This window comes from Cyrtonyx montezumae, unplaced genomic scaffold (assembly GCF_038088225.1).
Source record: "Cyrtonyx montezumae isolate F1298 unplaced genomic scaffold, pur_monq_1.0 scaffold_12, whole genome shotgun sequence".
NCBI lineage: Eukaryota > Metazoa > Chordata > Aves > Galliformes > Odontophoridae > Cyrtonyx > Cyrtonyx montezumae.
This window is the reverse complement of record NW_027071848.1, coordinates 6,422,089-6,441,422: the sequence shown is the minus strand read 5'-3', so window position 1 is coordinate 6,441,422 and position 19,334 is coordinate 6,422,089. Positions and strand designations below refer to the sequence as shown.

Here is a 19,334-nt window from a genome sequence, read left to right as displayed (position 1 = left end):
TCTTTTCCAACCTTGGTGATTCTATACCTAACAAGCGAAGCATTGCCACGTTTTCATGTAGCCATGTATTTATGTGGTGACTACACAGCCCTCAGACAATTACACCATCAGAGGCCGAGCCCCGTGACAGAACCAGCGTCAGACCGGTTGCTGCGTGCCTCCTGACCACAAAGGAGCGCAGTCATTTAATAGCAATAAGCCGCTCTGGAGAGCAAGGCAGGCCCCACCCCACACACCTTCCCGCCCTAGCACTGCGCATGCGCACTCATTGATGGCACACTGCATCATCCCGCCCTAGCACTGCACATGCGCACTCATTGATGTTCCCCCACAGAGCCATGCGCATGCGCAGTGCCCGCCGCCCGGTCTCCCCTTCCCCCGAAGCTTCGTGAAGCTTCCGGAAGGCCGCGGTCAGCTTCTTCCGCCGCGCCACCCCCACCCCTCTGACTTCCGGCTGCCGCGTCCCGTTTCGCCGGGCTCCCCTCAGCGCCGCGGAGCGCCGCCATGTCCTTGCTGTGCTACAACCGGGGCTGCGGCCAGCGCTTCGACCCCGAGACCAACACGGAGGGTGAGGATGGGGCGGGGGAGGGGGGTGGTCCGTCACGGCGCTCCCTTGACCCCAACTTCCAGCTCGGGGACCCGAGGGAGCCGGGCTGCCGGTGGCGGGGCAGGCCGCGGCCGCACGCCGGCTGCTGTGAGTGCTGGAGCCGTCCAACCCGCGCCGTCCTTGTGGATCCAGTGAGGCTGCAGAAAGGGGATCTGAGTTCTCAGCTCGCGTCTCCTTTGCCCACGGCTCGTGGGCCTTTTGCATTAGCAGAGTTTTCTCGTGATGGTGTGAGTTTAGAAATAGGTTGATGCGATGTGGCGTGCGCGCTATATGACTTAGAAATCACTGCTTGAAATTTTATTTTTCTGAGATGAACATTTTCAAAGAGGGGGGAGGCAGCACTCTGTGTAAGGCTTGCTAATGCCAGTAACAGCACAGTTGGGCACAGTTTTGTACTGCTGGCCCTGATCCAGGTGTATAAATACCTGAGATGTGGGGGACAAAGTGGCAAGGCCAGACTCTTTTCAGCAGTGTGTGGAGACAGGACAAGGGGGAATGGACAGAAACTGCAGCACAGGAGGTTCTGCACGAATGTGCACAAGAACTTCTTTACCATGAGGGTGATGGAGCACTGGCACAGCTGCACAGGGGGGTGGTGGAGTCTCCTTCTCTGGAGATATTCAAGACCCGCCTGCACACCTACCTGTGCAACCTGGTGTAGGGAACCTGCTTTGGCAGGGGGGTTGGACTTGATGATCTCTAGAGGTCCCTTCCAACCCCTGCAGTTCTGTGATTCTATCCTACCCTGCTTGGCTCAAAAGACAAAGTGATGAGGTTTCTTAACATGAAAAGCTTTCATTAGGCCTTTATGACCTGTTCTTGTTATTATAACAACAGTTCTTCACTCTGTTTTCTGATGTATGTGTTACAAGCAGAGCAGACCTGATGGACACTGTCCTATGATAACTGTGTGATGCTTTGATTAAGAAAGACAACTTCCTACAATAAAGTTTATTTTACTGGATCTTGGAGTTCTGTGTGTTAGCCTCAGCAGTTCTGATGATAAACACAGTCTTTCAGGTGCACTTCAGAAGACCAAGTCTAACATTTCTAGCTGGGGAAGAGAAATTATAGCTTTCAGCATCACTAAACTTCACTAAGAGCAACAGTATGGTAGCTACTTTGATACCTAAGACTATTTTCACTGTCAGGTTTAAGTGTTTCAGAGCTGGGGAGAACATTTAACGTACTGTAGGGATTAAGTGACACGCATATTAAACACCAAAGTACAAATTCTTTGATCTTTGATAAGTTTTATATTGACATATTCTGTTACTCAAGCTTGGGATCAATAGTTATTAGGGTTTTTTTATCTCAACAAAAATAGAAAATGAGGCCCACAGGCCTCAGAGCTCTTATAGATGTTTCTCAATTTCAGCCTACGGAATAGTTATTCCCATAGTGATGATTGATGTAAGAGGCCATTAATGTTCTCTTTAGAATCAGATGGCTGAAATAATGTGCATATATTTTCTGTAGAAACTGTCATTGTTCCCTAAAAGTGAGCAGGTGGCAAGTGGCTGATGCAAAGATCTCAGTGCCTCTTAAAGAGAGGCAGAAAAAACAGCCTGAGGGAAAGCATTAAAGGTGTGACTACATTTGTGTAACTGAATGCAGTTATGAAATCATTTGTGGCATGCCTAGTAAGGCTGAAATTTAACATGCATTTCAGGTACAGTATCTACTGGCTACATGCATACTGTCAGTGTTGTGCAGTGTTGGATGTAGAACTTCCCTTTAGAAGGGGCAGTAGAATTTTATTTCTCTAGAAATTAATGACAATATGAACACTTTTAATCCATTTCAAGCCTGGATCCAATATTGCCACTAATACAATGGTGTAACCTAGTACTTCAGAGGTCAGTTACTGCTTAGCTGTAAGTTAGCTGCAGTTGAAAAGGTGGTGCTCACAAACAGGGTTGAAAATATGTATGTGTGTTTGTCTCAGTTTCCTCACTTCACTGCAGCACTTTTTGGTTTAGGCCGCAATGGGGATCTTGGTTAATGCAGCTTTATTTGGTTTGTTGCTAGAACAGTAGGACTCACTCCTTCATTTATCAGGTGTGTTGGCGTTGCACCTGCAAGATCAGTGTGATCATACAGCAGATAAAAACTTATTTTGCATGTTTCTGAGGTGGAGTGAGGTATAATTGAAAGCAGCAGTAGCCTGGATTTTTGGAGTTTGTCTGACCTTTAAAGTTTCTTTAGCTTTGGTCTCCACTATTCAGATTCTGTTCCTTTAAAGTACACCCTCTGATCCATTGTCTTCCTTGCAGCATTTTTTTTTCTCAGCCTGAGTCTTTCTTTGTGAGCTGCTTGTAAGCTCTTCCTGTTTTCTATGTTTTATTCCAACACTGAGAAATGTGTTGGAAGTGGAATCAGCACCCTCTTGAACACACTGACTTTCCCAAGATGCTGGATGGAGTTCAGTAAGTTAAGTGAACTTCCATTGCTTCTGGGCTGTAAAGCATAGCTTGCAGACTATTGGAGTGCTTCCACAGGGCAGCAGGTCAGCTTGTAAGATACATGGAGACATACATTGCTTTGTCATCAAGAATTCAGCAGGATTCCATGGTGAATACCTTTAGGCTATGTACCTATAGGCTATTTTTCACTTTGCCATGTAAGAAAAAGTATAAGAAAGTGCTTCAGTGAGTAAGCAGTGATGTAGCAGTAAGGTAGTAGCAGACAACAGTGCGTGCACTGTGAGACTGGAATTGATTTGGGTATCAAATTTTCATTTAATTAAAATAAAAAAGAATTTGTGGTGCTTGCATCTTCAGAAATGATCTGAGCAAGAGAGAAATAAGGGTTGCTTTGAAAAAAAAAAAAAAAGTTTTTTTTGAAGGAGAGGTATTAACAGCAGTGGAGAGGTGAGTTGAAAAAATGAATAGCAATGAAAGGTTGGAAGCTGAACCTAACACAAATCAGAAATAGATCATGCTTTTACCTGTCCAGGTTACTGCTGATACGTGTCACGTTCTCTTCTTGCAGTTAATCTGATATGGGATATTTTTAATGGATATAAACTTCACTTAGACAAGTGTTGCTGGTCTCAGTGCAGATGGTAATGAGGGATGTTTTGCTATTCTCTGATGCACAGAATGGTCAGACTGCTTAGTGATTAAGTCCCACTGCCTCTTCTTGAAGCACTGTAGAGCTGCTTGCCCCAGCAACTTCTGTTTTGGAGCCCACACGGCCTTCATGAGATAGCAGCAGAGAGTGGGTTGCTGTTTGCTACATAATACACTGCCTGCCAAGAGGGCTTAAGGAAGCAAGGAGAAGGGATTGGGCTTGGCCAGGTGGACAAACAGGTGCTTGTCTGCATCTGACATGTGAGAGATAGCTGCCCCTGAGTTGTTTCTAAGATGAAACCATCTTAGGTCTTGAGAAATATAGCACTGATTAATAGCACCTTTCTCTTTTTCAATCTACATACTTCTCAGGGATCAGAAATAGCAATTTAGGTCTTCTCATTCAGAAATAATCCATTGTAGACACTTAGTTCTGCTACTGTGATGCTTGTATAGCATAGTGATTTTTCTATAGCTCATTTAATATCTGTAAGCAGATTATTAGTAAGTATTATTTATATAATATATTATACTGATATAGTTAATATTAGTAAATATGTGTATTGCTTATCTTACTGTTTGAAATATGGTATTACACTCATGTTTTATGGAGGCTTATAAAAAATGTTATTGGTTGTCATTTTTAATTAGAGCTGTTGCCATGAAAAAAATAAAAGAAATTGCTTTAAAGGCTGGAAGGTAGCTGGTGTTTCCCATCCTGTTTTTGACTCACATCATTAAACTATCCATACAGTAGATGTCAGAAATGTTACATAACCAAGGCAATTATATTGCACTTGAAAATATTAAGTAAAAAGGAATGGTTGCTACATCAGAAGTTGTAATGTTGATAAACATCTATGAGTATCTGCAGTTCGTGAATGGAGGAGGTATTTTAGCATAGTGTTTGTACAGGACTGCGTTGTGAATGTGCAAGATTGGCCATTGACTTCATGACCTTAAACAACCTTGGAGACCACAAGCAGTGATGTAAGGACAAGATAATTATCACGGGTTTTAGTGAACTCATAGTGCTTGCACATTTGTGATCAAACGGGTGAGAATTCTTGGTATGTCTGAATATTAATAATAGCCATTTTCTTCTAGATTCATGCACGTATCATCCAGGTGTGCCAGTCTTTCATGATGCTCTCAAAGTGAGTATGCAAATGTCTTTTTCAGTCTTACCTTTTTTCCATATATGTAAAACAGCACACTCATTTTCCTCTTTCTCTTCTATCTATCCGCTCTTAATCATTTCTGACCAACCCCATGAAATTATGCAAAACTTCTGAAGAAGTTTATCTGTATGGTTTCAGTGTCCTGCAAGTCCCTGGGCCTCGTGTTTCTTTAATGTTCTTCAGCAGTTTAATTAGGTCATTTGAACAGATCTCTGGAAGTACTGAGAGATGTCTTTCTCAGTTAACTAACCTGCTTGGAGCGTAGGCCAGCTGCATGTGCTTTGATATGACTGGAGCAGTAACATCAATGTGACATTTGCCCACCGTAGAAAATAATTGTATTATGTTAATCTGATAACCTGATATGTTGGTTAAATTGGGACTGCTCACCTGTGCCTCTGTTGTAACTGTCCAGGATTCTCAGGATAAATCTTCAGTAATGAATTAAATATATCTGTGACTAGTGTGTGTGCTTTGGCCAACTGCATAGCCCACATTCATTCTGCTGAACTGTTTTCCTGCTTCAGGATCTACTCGGTATATCTAGAATGCCTGTTGTGAATTACTTGACAGAAAACTGCTTAGGAAGACTGAAAAAGTACTGAAAATACTTGTTAAGCAGGTCAGGAATCCAGGACCCAGCGCTGTTCAGTGCAATACAGATGTAGTATTAGCAGCCTTTCTTAGGATTTGGAACTCAACTGTGGGACAAACAGGTTTTCAGGGGATTTAGAACCTGCTTCTGCTGGCAGTGCATCTCACCCATGTCCACCCATGTGGTGGTTTGGGGTACGTGGAGGCAGATGTGCTGGGTAGCATGTTTTCTGTGAGTTGATAGTAATGTTGCATTACAGTACATTACAGTTATAGAACATAAATTCCCATAGTTATAAGGTTATAACTGTACTCGTAACACAGTGCTTAAGACTTCTTCCTAATTACAAGGACAGAAATTATAAAGGTATCAAATGACTGCATTTACTTTCTCTTACTTGAGCCATCTCTTAGTTGATGGTTCTTTAAAATGGCAGCTGCTTCCCCCACACCCTTGCTTTCCTAACTCAAGGCCTAATTAAACTAATCAATTTTCTGTAGATGGTTTTCTTCCTGCTTTCTCTCACTTCGAGTTGGCACCTAAAGCACTTAACTTGGCATGGAAATGTTGCTTTGTGTTCAGTGAATTCTCTGATTAAGGCAGCATGGGTGAGCTAGGAATGACAGATGTAACAGCTGTCCTTGCCTTCTAAAAATGCAGGAGATTGACAATGTTGTCCCATCTTCTGAAAGAGTAGAACTGGTCTTTCATAAGCTGCATCTAAATAGGGCAATCACATTTGTTCTATTTTTGTTCCCAATGTTTATAGGGTTGGTCATGCTGTAAGAGAAGAACAACGGACTTCTCTGACTTCTTGAGCATTGTGGTACGTGTTCATGTTTGTTTACAGTTTTTTACATTTGTCAAATCACAGCAATAAATATGAAGTGGTGCTTCTGCTTACGGGTTTAAAGTTGGCTTATTTGTTTTACAGCTGTCTTAAATCTTAAATGCACTACTTTTATTGCACAAAGGTTGTATCTGGGTCTCATTTTTTAAGCTTTGGTAGACATGCTTAAAACTTATTTGCACTTATCAGTAATGAAGGACAAACAATATATTCTTCTTTGAAGTACATAGATATTTTCCATCATAGTTGTACAATTACCTTTTTGGCCCATATTACACGTGGGTTGAAGTGGAAGGTGGATCTGGAGATATACAAGAGCTTACTGCAGTTTTTGATGATATTGCAACAAAAAATAAACTCCATATACATATATAAGCATCAAAGCATATGTTTTCCTGAATAGGGCTGTACAAAGGGTCTCCATAATAGTGAGAAACCCCCTGAGCCTGTTAAACCAGATGTCAAAAGTACCACTGAGCGAAAGGAGCTAGCTGAACTGAAACCCAGATTTCAGGAACACATCATTCAAGCACCAAAACCACTGGAAACAATTAAAAGACCAAGGTATTGTATGCAAAACTCACTTTTCTTATTCCAGGTTTGTGTTTGATTTCACAAATTAAAGCTTGTTTGATTATTAGGTGTTGCTCATCTCATACGGTATATAAAATCCCAAAGAGTTTGGTTTTGGTAGCAGTGATGATGTTATCTCTAACTTCAAAAGGAGATAAAAGATTTCTGTTTAGGACATGGTAACACTGGATCTCTGAGCTCTTAGCTTCATGGCAAACCAAAACTGCAGTATAAAGCTTTGTAGCTTAGAAAGAGTGTTGTAGTAGTGTTTACCATTTCAAATATTCATAACACATATTAAGGTGTTTGTATGTGTATTCCTTAATCTCTCTGATTTGTTTTTGTTGTAGAGTACTTGGGTATTTGACATTTCTAATCTGTAAGAGTGGACACTTGGGAATCTGTTATTGTAAAGGAGATCAGAAAGGAAGAGCCTTATCGCAAGATCAAAAGTTAATACTGTCATTTTTTGTCAATTATTTTCCATGGATGTTTCTTTAGCCCAGATGAGCCAATGACAAATTTGCAGCTGAAAGTGTCAGCTTCGCTGAAGCAAGCACTAGATAAACTGAAGCTCTCATCAGAAAATGAAGAGAAAAAAGGTAAGGATATGGGGAGGTTTAGTAGGTAGGAGACACTTTCTGTCTGACAAATAAGTCCTATTTTTTTGTCATTTCTGTCTGGTGCAGTTATTTGACAACATAGTTCATATTCTTAATAAGGTGGGAGATAACTTTCCACCTGTAGAATTATAATCCAAGTTAAATGTGAACAATTTGGGGATCTGTGTAGTAGGAGCAATAAGTTCCCACTGCACTTATTGGAGCTGCTTATTGGTAACAGGTGACATTCTCCTGAAAACTGGTTGGTTTTCCCTTCTTTTCCTCTTTTTCTCCCACTGATCACTTCAAATCTAATTCCTTTAGAGACACTAGAATTGCCGAAGTCAATCTTTGCATTTATGGCAATTTTGTACCCTTTTGTGTCTTAGCAAAAGCTGTCATCAGCTTTTCTTTCTACTTAGTATTCAGATTCTTTGCTCGTGTCTATTTATAGGCAGCAGTTGGAACCTTTTGTAGTCTTAGTCTTACAAAACAAACATAATGAGTGATTGTTGTCTTGTGATAGTTTCCCTTTGTGTATGATTGTAGTAATCCTTTTCATCCTTATTTTTTTCCTTCCTCTTAAAACAGTGTAAATGTATAGAACTCAAAATCTGATGCAGAAATAATGAAGTTATTGGAATATTTGCATAATTTCTGTTTCTTTGTACCTTTCTGGAAGACTTGAATAACAAGCAGAAGTTTGCCTGTTTGTTTTGTAATCTGCTCCTTAATTCCTTTGAATTCTCTTCACCAGCAAAATGTACATTGTAAACTTCAGCTGGGTTTTTTTTGTCTATAATGTGATTCTGTTTGTAGAGGAGGACAGTGATGAAATCAAGATTGGGACACCATGTAAAAATGCAGGCTGTTCAAAAGTAAGTCATTCAGTTCCACCTTTATGCCCTATTCCTAAACTATTATGTGCACAATTCTGTTCTTTTGTTTGTTGTTCTTTCTTATTTTTTTCTGCTACAGATTGACTGGAAGTAGGATAAAGTCCACTGGGCTTAACAAATACACAGTTGTTAACATACAACAAACATGGGCTGATAGTGTTGTGCATGCATAGGTCTAAGAGTTCTTTCTTTGGAGATCCATCCTGAACTTGTAATTATTAATCTTACCAAGCATACAGTGCTGAAGCATTTAAACTTGAAATGCTAAATAAAATATTGGTAAGAGGTGGCTTATTGTTAACACTTGAATTGCTCTTACATACACCAGTATATACTTCAGAAGCATCTCCAGCCATGGCCTCTTAATGCTTCCTGCCAGCAGAATCCCAAAAGAAAATGTGTTAACACTTTTGACACTGAACTCAGCCTTTTTACTACGTGGTCATTTAAACAGACATTTACAGTGGGTTTTTTTGCTGCTGCCTTTGTTATGTACAGAAAAGTAGAACTAAAATAGGTAGTTCACTGTACCTCTGCTAAATGTGGGGCTTTTGAAACTGGTGAGAGAGATGTATAGAATTCACTTGTTTGTATTAGAAGCATTGATGTGGTGTGCAGTGTCAGAGAGGCATGTCTGATTGTCTTTATTTTAAGAATCCGTGTTTTTTTGTGAATAGCAACTTTATTTAAGTGCTTTCTTTCTGAATTTTAGAGTATTTTCCAGGGGGCCTCTGAGAACATCAGTGATGACAGTGATACTGTGTTCCACTGAAGCAGTACAAAGCTTTGCTTGTAGGAATGGTGTGCCAGGGAAGCTTTTGTGAATGGAGGCAGCTTTTCAAAATAGTGGTTCTACAACAAGCCACTGATCTTAGATTAACTGTTGAAAAGCTTTCTCTTACTTTGTTCAGTGTTCCTACTGTGGGTTGTGTTCTGTTTGTCTTTTCTCTAGTTCTGTTTTTTGTGTTTTTTAACTCTGTTCCACCTTCCTATAACAGTAAAAACCTTCAAATCTTTTTTCACTAGACATACCAAGGGCTGCACAGCACTGAAGAAGTGTGTCAGTACCACTCCGGCGTGCCTATATTTCATGAAGGGTTAGTACTCAGTTTAGTTTTTTAATTTGTCTTTTATCTGCTACTGCTTTTGTCATAGATGCTGTTTTGTATTCATTCTGAATTTCTTCCAGTCGAAAATGGTAATGATTGAAAAACAGTCTACTAAATTAATGGCAGTTCTGCTTAAGGGAATGATTGCAAGCATTCACAGTAGTGTCCTGAAGATTGTTTTTTGATTACGTTCTTTGCAAACTTTAAAGGATGAAGTATTGGAGCTGCTGTAAAAGGAAAACATCCGACTTCAATACGTTCTTAGCTCAGGAAGGCTGCACAACAGGAACACATGTGTGGACTAAAAAGGATGCGGTGAGTACCGCTGGCATTGCTTTATGCAGCTGGTCACTGCAAGCTTTCAGTACTGCAATGTAGTGCATAGCTTGTATGGGGATTTTACCATAGTTGAGCTGCTTTAGATCACTACCAATGAAATAATACGTGGGATACTGTGCACAGCATGGCAGGACAGAAAAGGAGTTTGAAATACTCTGTGTTAGTACTCTATCACAGGTATGCTTCAGTCTTTCTTTGCCTTAATGGATACATAAATGTGAACGTGTTGTTGGCAAATTCAGCTTTAACAAAAAGTTGTACTGTTGTGTGCAGCTTTACACATGTTTTTATAGTCTTCATTCCTGAGGTAAATTCAGTTTGATGCAGCAAACATAAGTGTTATTTAGCAAAAGAAAATCAAAGATTTATAACAGAAGATGAGATTCTGTTCCTCATAACAACTGCTTTCCAAGTGCTTTACTTCCTCAGTCACAAAATTGCTGCTTGCTTTTAAGATTTGCTTGTACTTCAGCAGTGGTTTCAGGCACATAAATAACAAACAGAAAATTTGAAGTGATAAATGTAAAGCGAGCAAGTGTCCTTGTAAAGTATGTACTCAAATGTTAAGAAATGCATTCAGTGTTTGTATTCAGGTATGGGCTTCAACTTGCTTGCTGTTTGAGTGTGGGTTTTGTGTCGTTTTTGTTTGTTTTATTATTTCGTTTTTTCATGCATTAAGAACAAACAAAGAGGAATGCTTAATTTTTTGTAGTAATATGAAAATTTCTTGAGTCCTGGCTTCCTTTTTCTGTTACACTCCATACTACTACCTGCTGGATAACTCTAGCCTGGAAAAGAAGGTTGATCTGACGGAGAACATTACTACCTCATTTCATCACAGTGCCCCTCTTTTTTTCCCCATATTCTCTATCATGAATGTGTATTTATTGAAGTTATATACATGTATGTACATATAGTGTATATATAAGTATTTTGCACTCTTATCTCAGCATGTAGTCATATCCTAGCTTTGTTGATTGACTGTTGAAGCAGCACTAGGATTAGTCCTCGATTATTTTATTAATATTATTATTTAATTACTATTATTAATCCTAATAGTTCTGGATGTGTTTCTTCCATGATCTTCTCCTTATGCAGGGAAAGAAAGTAGTTCCATGCAGGCATGATTGGCATCAGACTGGAGGAGAAGTGACTGTTTCTATATATGCTAAGAACTCTGTTCCTGATCTAAGCTATGTAGAAGCAAATAGCACAATGGTGAGTATCTCCTTAAAGATGCCATTCTTGAGCCTTGTGTTTAAATGTATGTTGCTTGGGTTTTTTTTTTCCTTCCTGTTGAGATAGCTGTACTTGAATGCTTTTTTTTAAAGGCTGCATAAAGAACCTTTAATTAGACTTCTGCAATTAAATCCTCACTGTGATGCACTTCCATTAATTACAGACCTGTAATTTCATTGTATTTGACTTAAATAACTGAATCTTGTTCTTGATGGTATGCAGCTTTGCAGGCACTAATACTTAAAGAGATATAAAATGTTTCTGTGATTTCTTAATCACTCCTTTGGAGACAGTGCAACAGTTTCCTGCATGCACACACTGTGGTACTGTATCACAATCTGACAGAATGTATTTTCACTTCTGTGTGTAGGTTCTGAGTCCTAATGTAGTATGTTTGACTGTTTGACCTAGGCATGCTTAAACGCTGTTGAGGTGAGGTGCCTCATCTCCGTAGTCTGACTAAATTTTCTGCTTTTGTTTCTCTTCAGTTAAACATCCATATTGTATTTGAAGGAGAAAAGGAATTTCATCACAATGTGAAATTATGGGGAGTAAGTATAAGAATCATTTTTCTATTGAAAACAAACACAACACACAAAGCCTCAGCTGTTTCTGTGTTCCTAACTGCCTCTCTTTATGAGCAGTTATTTTTCCTGCTTACTTTGTTTATTGGAAGAAATTCAACTGTGTATCATTCAGTAATTAAATCTAACACTAATGCCCTGGGTGATGATTTGACTCTTTTTAGAGGAGCAGCTTAGATGAGGTGACCTCTTCAAATCCCTTGAGTTAAGTTATCCTAAGATCTTATCCTGAATATGATAGCTATGTCACAGGAAACCCTTGCCATGATACCTTGGATGCACATTGTGTGCGCTGTTCCCGTGTGTGTGCTGCGTGCCCGGACACGCGTTGGTTGCTTGGGAGTGACAGAGTTGATTTTTTCCAGACAAGAGTGCATTTCATCTGCCTAAATACTTGCTGATATCTAATGATAAGATTCTCTTCCTAACTTGATTCCAGAACTTCAGAATGCCTTTTGCTTGAGGCAAAGTGTGAAATGTGTTCTCTGTTTCAGGTAATTGATGTAAAGAGGAGTTATGTGAACATGACGGCGACAAAGATTGAGGTTACTATGCGAAAAGCAGAGCCTCTGTTATGGGCAAGTCTTGAATTACCAGCATCCAACACCCAACAAAAAAATGAGGATTCAGATCAATAATAATTCCAAGAGACAAGATTTCCTATAGCGAAGTGGTGACTTGCTACTGTAATCAAAGTATTTAATTTTTATATAGGTTTTTTTTTATTGTTAGATCTTATTCCGTTCCACAACAAAGTTCTAATGCACAGCGAATGTAAGTGTCAGCTTCAGGAGTAACAGCTGTTTCTTCTGCTCTCACTCCCATGAGAATATTTATTCTAGTTGGAGTGACTCTGTGAAGATTTAAAATAAGAGCTATTGCCTCAGCTTACCTGCTATGCACTGACCATGCAAACAGACGTGCTGTCAGCCCGCAGTGCGTTCATTTTTCAGGTGTTGTGTTGAGACTGAGTCTTTTTAGTAGTACATGCTAGAATCAGCACTTTTCATCATGAAGCACATGATATTAAAGGGAAAAAAGCCTGAGTTTTTGACTTGATGAACATGCAATTCCATGTCTAAATTAAATATGATAGTAAATGTTAAAGAGCACTTGTAGACTTCTGTTTTTGTCTGCTGGAACTAACGTTTGTTTCAATACCTGCTGGCTGTAAAGGGATGGAATAAAAGGTATTTTGATAAGAGCTTCGGTACTTCTGACTTGCTGTCTTTCAAACATAAATGCAGGAGATCAAATTAAAACAAAAACAAAGGTGGCAAGAGGGGATATTTCTTACTCTTGTACCTTTGCTGCTTGATTTGTTAAATGTGAAGGTCAGGGGGTGGTGAAACAAGTAACAGCACCTCAACTTTGGAAAACATACAAACTGCAAAATATTGTAGAACTGCCAAACTCTGTATATATTTGACAGAGTCTTCAGGATGTGTGCTCTGTGCTGTCCCACAGCGTTCAACATCTTGAATGCTTTCCAAGGGGATGTCTGCAGTAGGTGAAGGCAGTACACAGTGTAGGTGCCTCAGGAAAATTATTTTGATGTAGATACTTGTTCTCTTCTTCCTGAGGACAGTGATCTGAGAACTAAGTTTGCAGGGGAAGTCTTAGGAGAAGCAAACAACAGGCATTAAAACATCTGTCTCAAATCATAAATGTTCTGCTGAAATAAAATATCTTTAAAATGTTTTCTCTTGAAGAAGCATAAGCAAGGTTATACTTAGAAATCTACACCTTGCATTTGTTTCCAGTTCTGCAGCATTTATGGTTTCTGGCTGAAGGGTAGTTTTAAAGATGAGGCTTTCTACTTAACATTAGTGCATAAGTTGCTTGCTTTCTTTTTCTACTTGCAAAAGCAGTTCTGGTTTGCAGCTGAAAGAGGGGAAAAAACATGTTTTCATGTGTAAGTTAAATATGTAACATTATTTGTGCTAAACTTAAGCAGCTCTGTGGGATGTGCTGATGCTCATCTGTCTTTGATAGACCTGAAATCCAAGAGAAATGGAGAATGCAGCAAAAGCATTCTGTAATTTTAAGTAGGTATAATTCAGTGCATATCCAGCAGGTATAATTTCAGTGCAGAGCTCTGCCTGTAGCAATGTGTAACCCTGCAGTACTAGCAAACACTTTACCAAATAAGCCATGCCCTCACACCAGTGTTCAAATATGTTTTGATGCTTCTTAACCCATTTCCTTGTCGACTTGGAGGAAGTATCGTTGCTTGCCCTAATTAAAAGTTCCAGCTCTAAATTTTACATGAAAGATTCAACTGAATTCTGATAATGCCTTTTAAACAAAAATAAATTTGAAAGGGTCGGATGCTGTGAAGTGGTAAAGCTTAATGGAAACATTGACCTGCAAGTGCTCCTCAAAAATGGTTCCAGTGTTCCCAGTGTGTTCTGAGCCGACAACTGGAGCTCTTATTAGTTCAGTACTAAGAAAAAGTACTTAAATGGCTGAAGAATTCTGAACAGCTGTAGCTAGCAGCATGCCACCTGCAGAAGTTCAGAACCTGGACAATATTTAAACACAAGGATAAAATTCTAAATTATCAAGCAGGTTAAAGTGTGTCTACAGATGTGGATGTGTAAATGCTGCATTTCATTTTACAGAATTTCAGTATGATTGCAGTGTATGCTGTAAGTTACGTTGTAAAAACCCTTTTTGAAGGACTACAAGGGAATGTGAGTTTCTTCAGGAAAAAAAAAAACCCTCTTTTTAAGCAGTTCATATGACCTGAGTGTACTTAACCTAAAATTCATGAAAATGTGAATGATTGGACTTTCTGCTGTTAAGGCTGCAGCTTTTGAGACTCTAACTACGTGCCTCTTGGAAACAAGATTCTGCTGGGAGCTGGGTCAGCGTGGTGGTGAATGTTAGAAAGCTCCTCGAGGCACGGCCTTCAGTTGTGCTTTGGTATTGTCACTGATTCCTCCAACTCTTTCCCTGTTGTTCGTACCCTCAGCAGGGACCTCTGTAATGATTTTTTTCCCCATCAGTAATGCTGTAAACACTTTTAAATGGCTCCTATTCAAAAAAGCAAGCACATGAAAAATCCCAGCTTAGATGAGGCCAGAAGGTCTCAGTTATACAAATGGCAGCAGAACTGTCCACAGCCGATGACATTCAAATTAGGACGTGTGTGGATTGTGCTGAGTTTCTTGTTTAACGGCATTCTGTGCAACTTCTTGCATCCATTTATGTTTAACCATCATCAGGGAACAAAAACCTGCTGAACGTACTTGCTGAATCTGAGTGCTCTGAGCAGGTTATTGTGGCTGCTCAGAACAGTCTGCAACACACTGATGTCTGACATCTTCACGTGGCTCCTGAGAGCTGGCACTTCAGTGCCATGTGGGTTTGACTGACTTTTGTTAGTAAAGGGGGGGGAGGAAAAGGTGTGGTATATCAAACTAATAATATTTCTCAAAAGCAATATTTGATAGCTAAGTGTTTTTTGCTTACACAGGCTTTACCCTGTTTAATAATGGTGAAGTTTAGTGGTGCAAGCAAATATATACAGGGTTATTTGCAGTTTAATTTACCCACTTTTCCACGTTCTTGGAGGTTGTGCTGTATTTAACGAGCTGGTTCATGGTCACAGTTTTATCATTCATGAGATGACAAACCCACAGGGTAGCAGGCTGTACCTCATGTAGCAGTGTTACACAGCTCAGACAGAGCTGTCCTGCACGCAGAGCTCTTCTTCACAATGCATTTTTAATAAGAAAAACAGTATGTGTATGTACCGACCTGTGGCAGATTCCAGTGTTCTCCTTCAAGTCCAGGCCCGTTTCCTGCCTGCTGTCACACTGTGTGTAGAACAGGACATTCCTCGGGTGCGCTTTGCTTTGGATGCTCACACTGCTGAGCACTGCGCTGCTCTGCTGCCTTACACGGCGCTGAAGTAACCGCAGAAACATCTTGCATCTGATGCCTTCTGGAACACTTGCACCACCAAGTCACCATTTCAGTAACGTAGGGACTAGTTCTATTCTGAATAGAATTCTGCCTTGAAAAAGAAAACAGCTACTTGCTCTGTGTAACAATGCAGTTTTTGCTCACGTTCCTTAAAAGCGGCATGATTCTTGGTTACGTACTGTACCCACGGATGGATGGTTGTTCCCTATCACTACTGTTCGTTTTTTGTCTCTGTTCAGGAAGGAGAGAGATCCTATTTAAAGTAATGAGTTATGTGTCTGGAACACTGTTTGAAGGCGCCGATAATTTTGTCATTATAAATAAGAGTTGAATTACGGTTGGGGGAGGGAGGAAAACATGTCCTATTGCATGGTTATTTGATTCTGCGCATTCATGAAACTTTCATGCAGTAATTAATCTCATGTCTTCATTTCTTTTTTTTTTTCTCTTCCCAGATTTATTCAATAAAATTCTTACTACATGCTGGTTAAACTTGGATTTTTTGGCTGACTTCGTTGTAGGAGTGAACTTCCCTTTGGATTTGTAACAGTTGTTAACGTGCAGTGGGCATCATGCACAGGTTGGTTCTGTCTGGGAGGGGTGCAGTGGCCAAGGGGCACTGTAGGGTGAATACCCTGAATGAATAGCACCCACTCAATATAACGGACTGTATATTCTTGGGTGGATTGTTTAGATGGTATAGAGACACCTGATAAGTTAGGAAGGGCTCACCTGTAATTCCACACAGGAGGGATCTCCAACAAGACATCCTTCCCCAGTGGTGGTCAGCCCTTAAATGGGGTCTGGGAGAGGTGCAGCCTCTCCATCCCTTCTGCTCACACAGTGCATTGCCGCCACCTGTGCTCCTGCAGCTGACTCAGTGCTCACCTCAGGTGATCCAGCAGTGGCTCGGGCCGTGGTTCAGCAGTTCCCATACAGGGCACAAATGTCCAGTGATGTTTACAAAATCAACATTCGTTGAAGTGTGGACGTATTTTCACAGAATGAGGACACTACTGTCCATGAGTGCTGACAAGCGTGTGTTTGTAGTCAGTCTCTGAGCCCAAGAGGAAGGGGGCTGTGCGAACAGATACCTGTAATGTAGAGGGATGTGAAGTGCCTGAAAGTGTGCTTAACAAGTTCCAACCCTCCATCCCCAGGCAGGGCCACCAACCTCCAGGTCTGGTAGTAGAGCAGGCTGCCCCGGGCCCCATCCAGCCTGGTCCTGAATGCCTCCAGGGACGGAGCACCCACAGCCTGTCGGGGCAGCCTGTGCCAGCAGCTCACCGCTCTTAGTGAAGAACTTCCCTTTCAAATCCAATGTAAACCTTTCCTCCTTGAGCTTAAATGATGAGTTAAATACCATCAACTGTATGATGACCAGCTCTGGCTACCTGGAATGTGTGCAGGTTTTGTTTTGCTTTTTTTATTTTTCTTTTTTTTTGCATCCAGTGCTCCTGTGCGACAGGAAGCATCCTCTTGAATAGAGTATTTCATTTTCACAACCTGCTGAAAGCATTTGTAAAATATACTCTTGGTTAAATATTAATAAAAGCTGCATTGCAACCAAAAGTCACTGAAAGCTAACTGGAGGCTCAGCTGTACCTCACAGCCATCTACAGCATATTTTAGTCCAAAAACCTTGTTCTCCAGAGTGTTTATTTTTAATTTGACATAAATATTGATGCTGCAGCACTACTACAGAACTCAGCGCTCGGGGTAAAACGGACTGCGCTTCTACCTTAATATGCTTCACCTAATTTCTTCTTCCTTTATTGCAAACCAGATCTGTGTGTTGGAGGCACATGCTGCTCCGCACTTCCACACCCTGAGGGACTCTTTAATATTTCAGGGAGCGCCGTGTAATCAACTAACACTGCATACATAAACATGAGCACAAACTTCAGAACTTCCACCTTCACTTGCGGACGCTGTCACGCTTGGATTGTGTACTCGTGAACGTAACCTGAACAGAAGCGTTCTGTTCAGGACTCTGCTGCTACCTCTGAAGATCAGAAGCCTGTCAGCACTTCTCTTATAGAATTTTTACTTCAGGGAATTAATAAATAAAATGGAATTCCCGTGCTTCACAACTGAAAGAAAATAAAAGTGGGAAAACGAAGTGGAGCGTGTTCAACACAGCTGAAAAGTAATGTTTGGGAGGGGGGTTTTCAGATGTCCGTAGGAAGAGACAACCTAAATTCTGCAGAAGGTGCACCAAGGCCGAGGGTTAACGTGAAGCAACAGCTCTCACTGAGTGCTCTGAGGGGCTGAGCACTGAGCACTGAGCTCAGTTGTGCAGTTACAGCCCGAACCCCATAGAAACGTGCAGCCCTCCAAAAGGAGGCTGTTCATCGGACTGCAGGTGGCCGTAAATGACAGACGTGTGTGAAATGGAAGCACGTTCAGGCTGAATGACGTGGAAAGAGAAAACCTAAAGCCATTTCATCCATTCTCAGGTTTACCAGCAGTGGATGCATCCACGTAAGACCCAGAGATGGTTTGTGAAGCAGTCCCTGAGTGCAGATCCCTGTGATGAATGCAGCACTGCCACAGCTGGCAGCAAGGCTTTGCTCCAGCCCTGTAAGCTCCTGGGACTAGCCAGGCTGGCTTGGTCTGAGCTGCTCCACACCTTCCTGGCGGGTTGTTGTGGCTTGTTTGGCTGATGGGCAGTGGGATGAGCTAAAAAGAACCACACAGAGCATCGCAGACTGGTTGAGAGGGGAAGGCAGCTCTGTGTCCATCTGGTCCACCCCACTCCAGCAGGGACACCCAGAGCAGGGTGCCCAAAGCCACGTGCAGGCGGCTTCTGGAGGTCCCCAAGGAACGGGTAGATTCTACGAAGTGTGTGTTGAACTAGTGTGTTTAACTATGGTTTGGTGTGGAAACATCTGCCCATAACAAGACAGGATGCTGGAGCTTTATTCCTCAGCTGCAGCAATGGGTGACAGCAGTGGCTGCACTTGTGCAGAGCCTGTGCCACAGCAGCTCTGAGCCCTGGGCTGCAGGCAGCGTTTCAGGGTGGGTAGGAAGTGCGGAGGACCGAAGCTCAGCTGGAGAAGCAGAACCAGCACTGCTCTGCTCAGCAGGTCAGTGCTGGTTCCAGGAATATCAGAAGGGAAAAGTGACCTCAGAGGGAGCGAAAGCTTTCAGCGCTCTGTTCTCAGCTGACCCTGTTTCCCTAGGCTGCCCTCCTGCTGCACGTGGATTGCCTCAGGATGTGTTGTCACAACAGTCGCTGTGTTCAGCACCCGTGGCTTGTCTCCTTCTAAAAGTGCAGCCAAGTTTGGAGGTAGCGTGGATGGCAGAGCCAGGAGTGTGTCAGCAGCTTTCTGTCAGCGAGCAGCCTAGCAAGGCACATCTGGGGAAGCTGCCATGTAAATACAGCACGTCTATTCTTATCTCTGCCCTCCTGTGAAATGCTTTTCCCATTATCGCCTTCCCTGTTCCTTCCCTTTATGGAAGGCTGTAACACATTGAAGCAGGTCCAGCCCCTCCTGCATGAGGTTCCTCCAATCCTCCAGTCGGGATGGATCCATCAGGAAAACCAGCTGGCACTGACATGAGCCGCCTTGGCTTCGTGGATTATAACTGCCAGAAGCAAGTACAGAAACCATCCTCTGCATGGATGCTCCTAACCTTCCTCTCCTAACGACTGCCACCAGTAACTGATGTCCCTGCTGCACTTCACTCAGAGCTCAAGTCTAGCACACTGCATGCTTTAGATGTTACTTCAGTAAACCAAAGTG

The 19,334-nt window shown here is 41.6% G+C and overlaps 1 protein-coding gene across 1 annotated transcript; it reads left to right on the top strand.

Moving 5' to 3' along the window:
- The first annotated feature begins 423 nt into the window (after window positions 1-423).
- CHORDC1 (cysteine and histidine rich domain containing 1) lies at window positions 424-12,661 on the top strand. Its single transcript, XM_065729970.1, has 11 exons — window positions 424-568; window positions 4,789-4,838; window positions 6,227-6,283; window positions 6,711-6,871; window positions 7,382-7,482; window positions 8,302-8,360; window positions 9,408-9,478; window positions 9,700-9,805; window positions 10,928-11,047; window positions 11,557-11,619; window positions 12,147-12,661. The coding sequence occupies exons 1-11, from the start codon at window positions 505-507 to the stop codon at window positions 12,288-12,290; spliced, it is 996 nt and encodes a 331-aa protein (XP_065586042.1). The 5' UTR covers window positions 424-504; the 3' UTR covers window positions 12,291-12,661.
- Window positions 12,662-19,334: the final 6,673 nt, after the last annotated feature.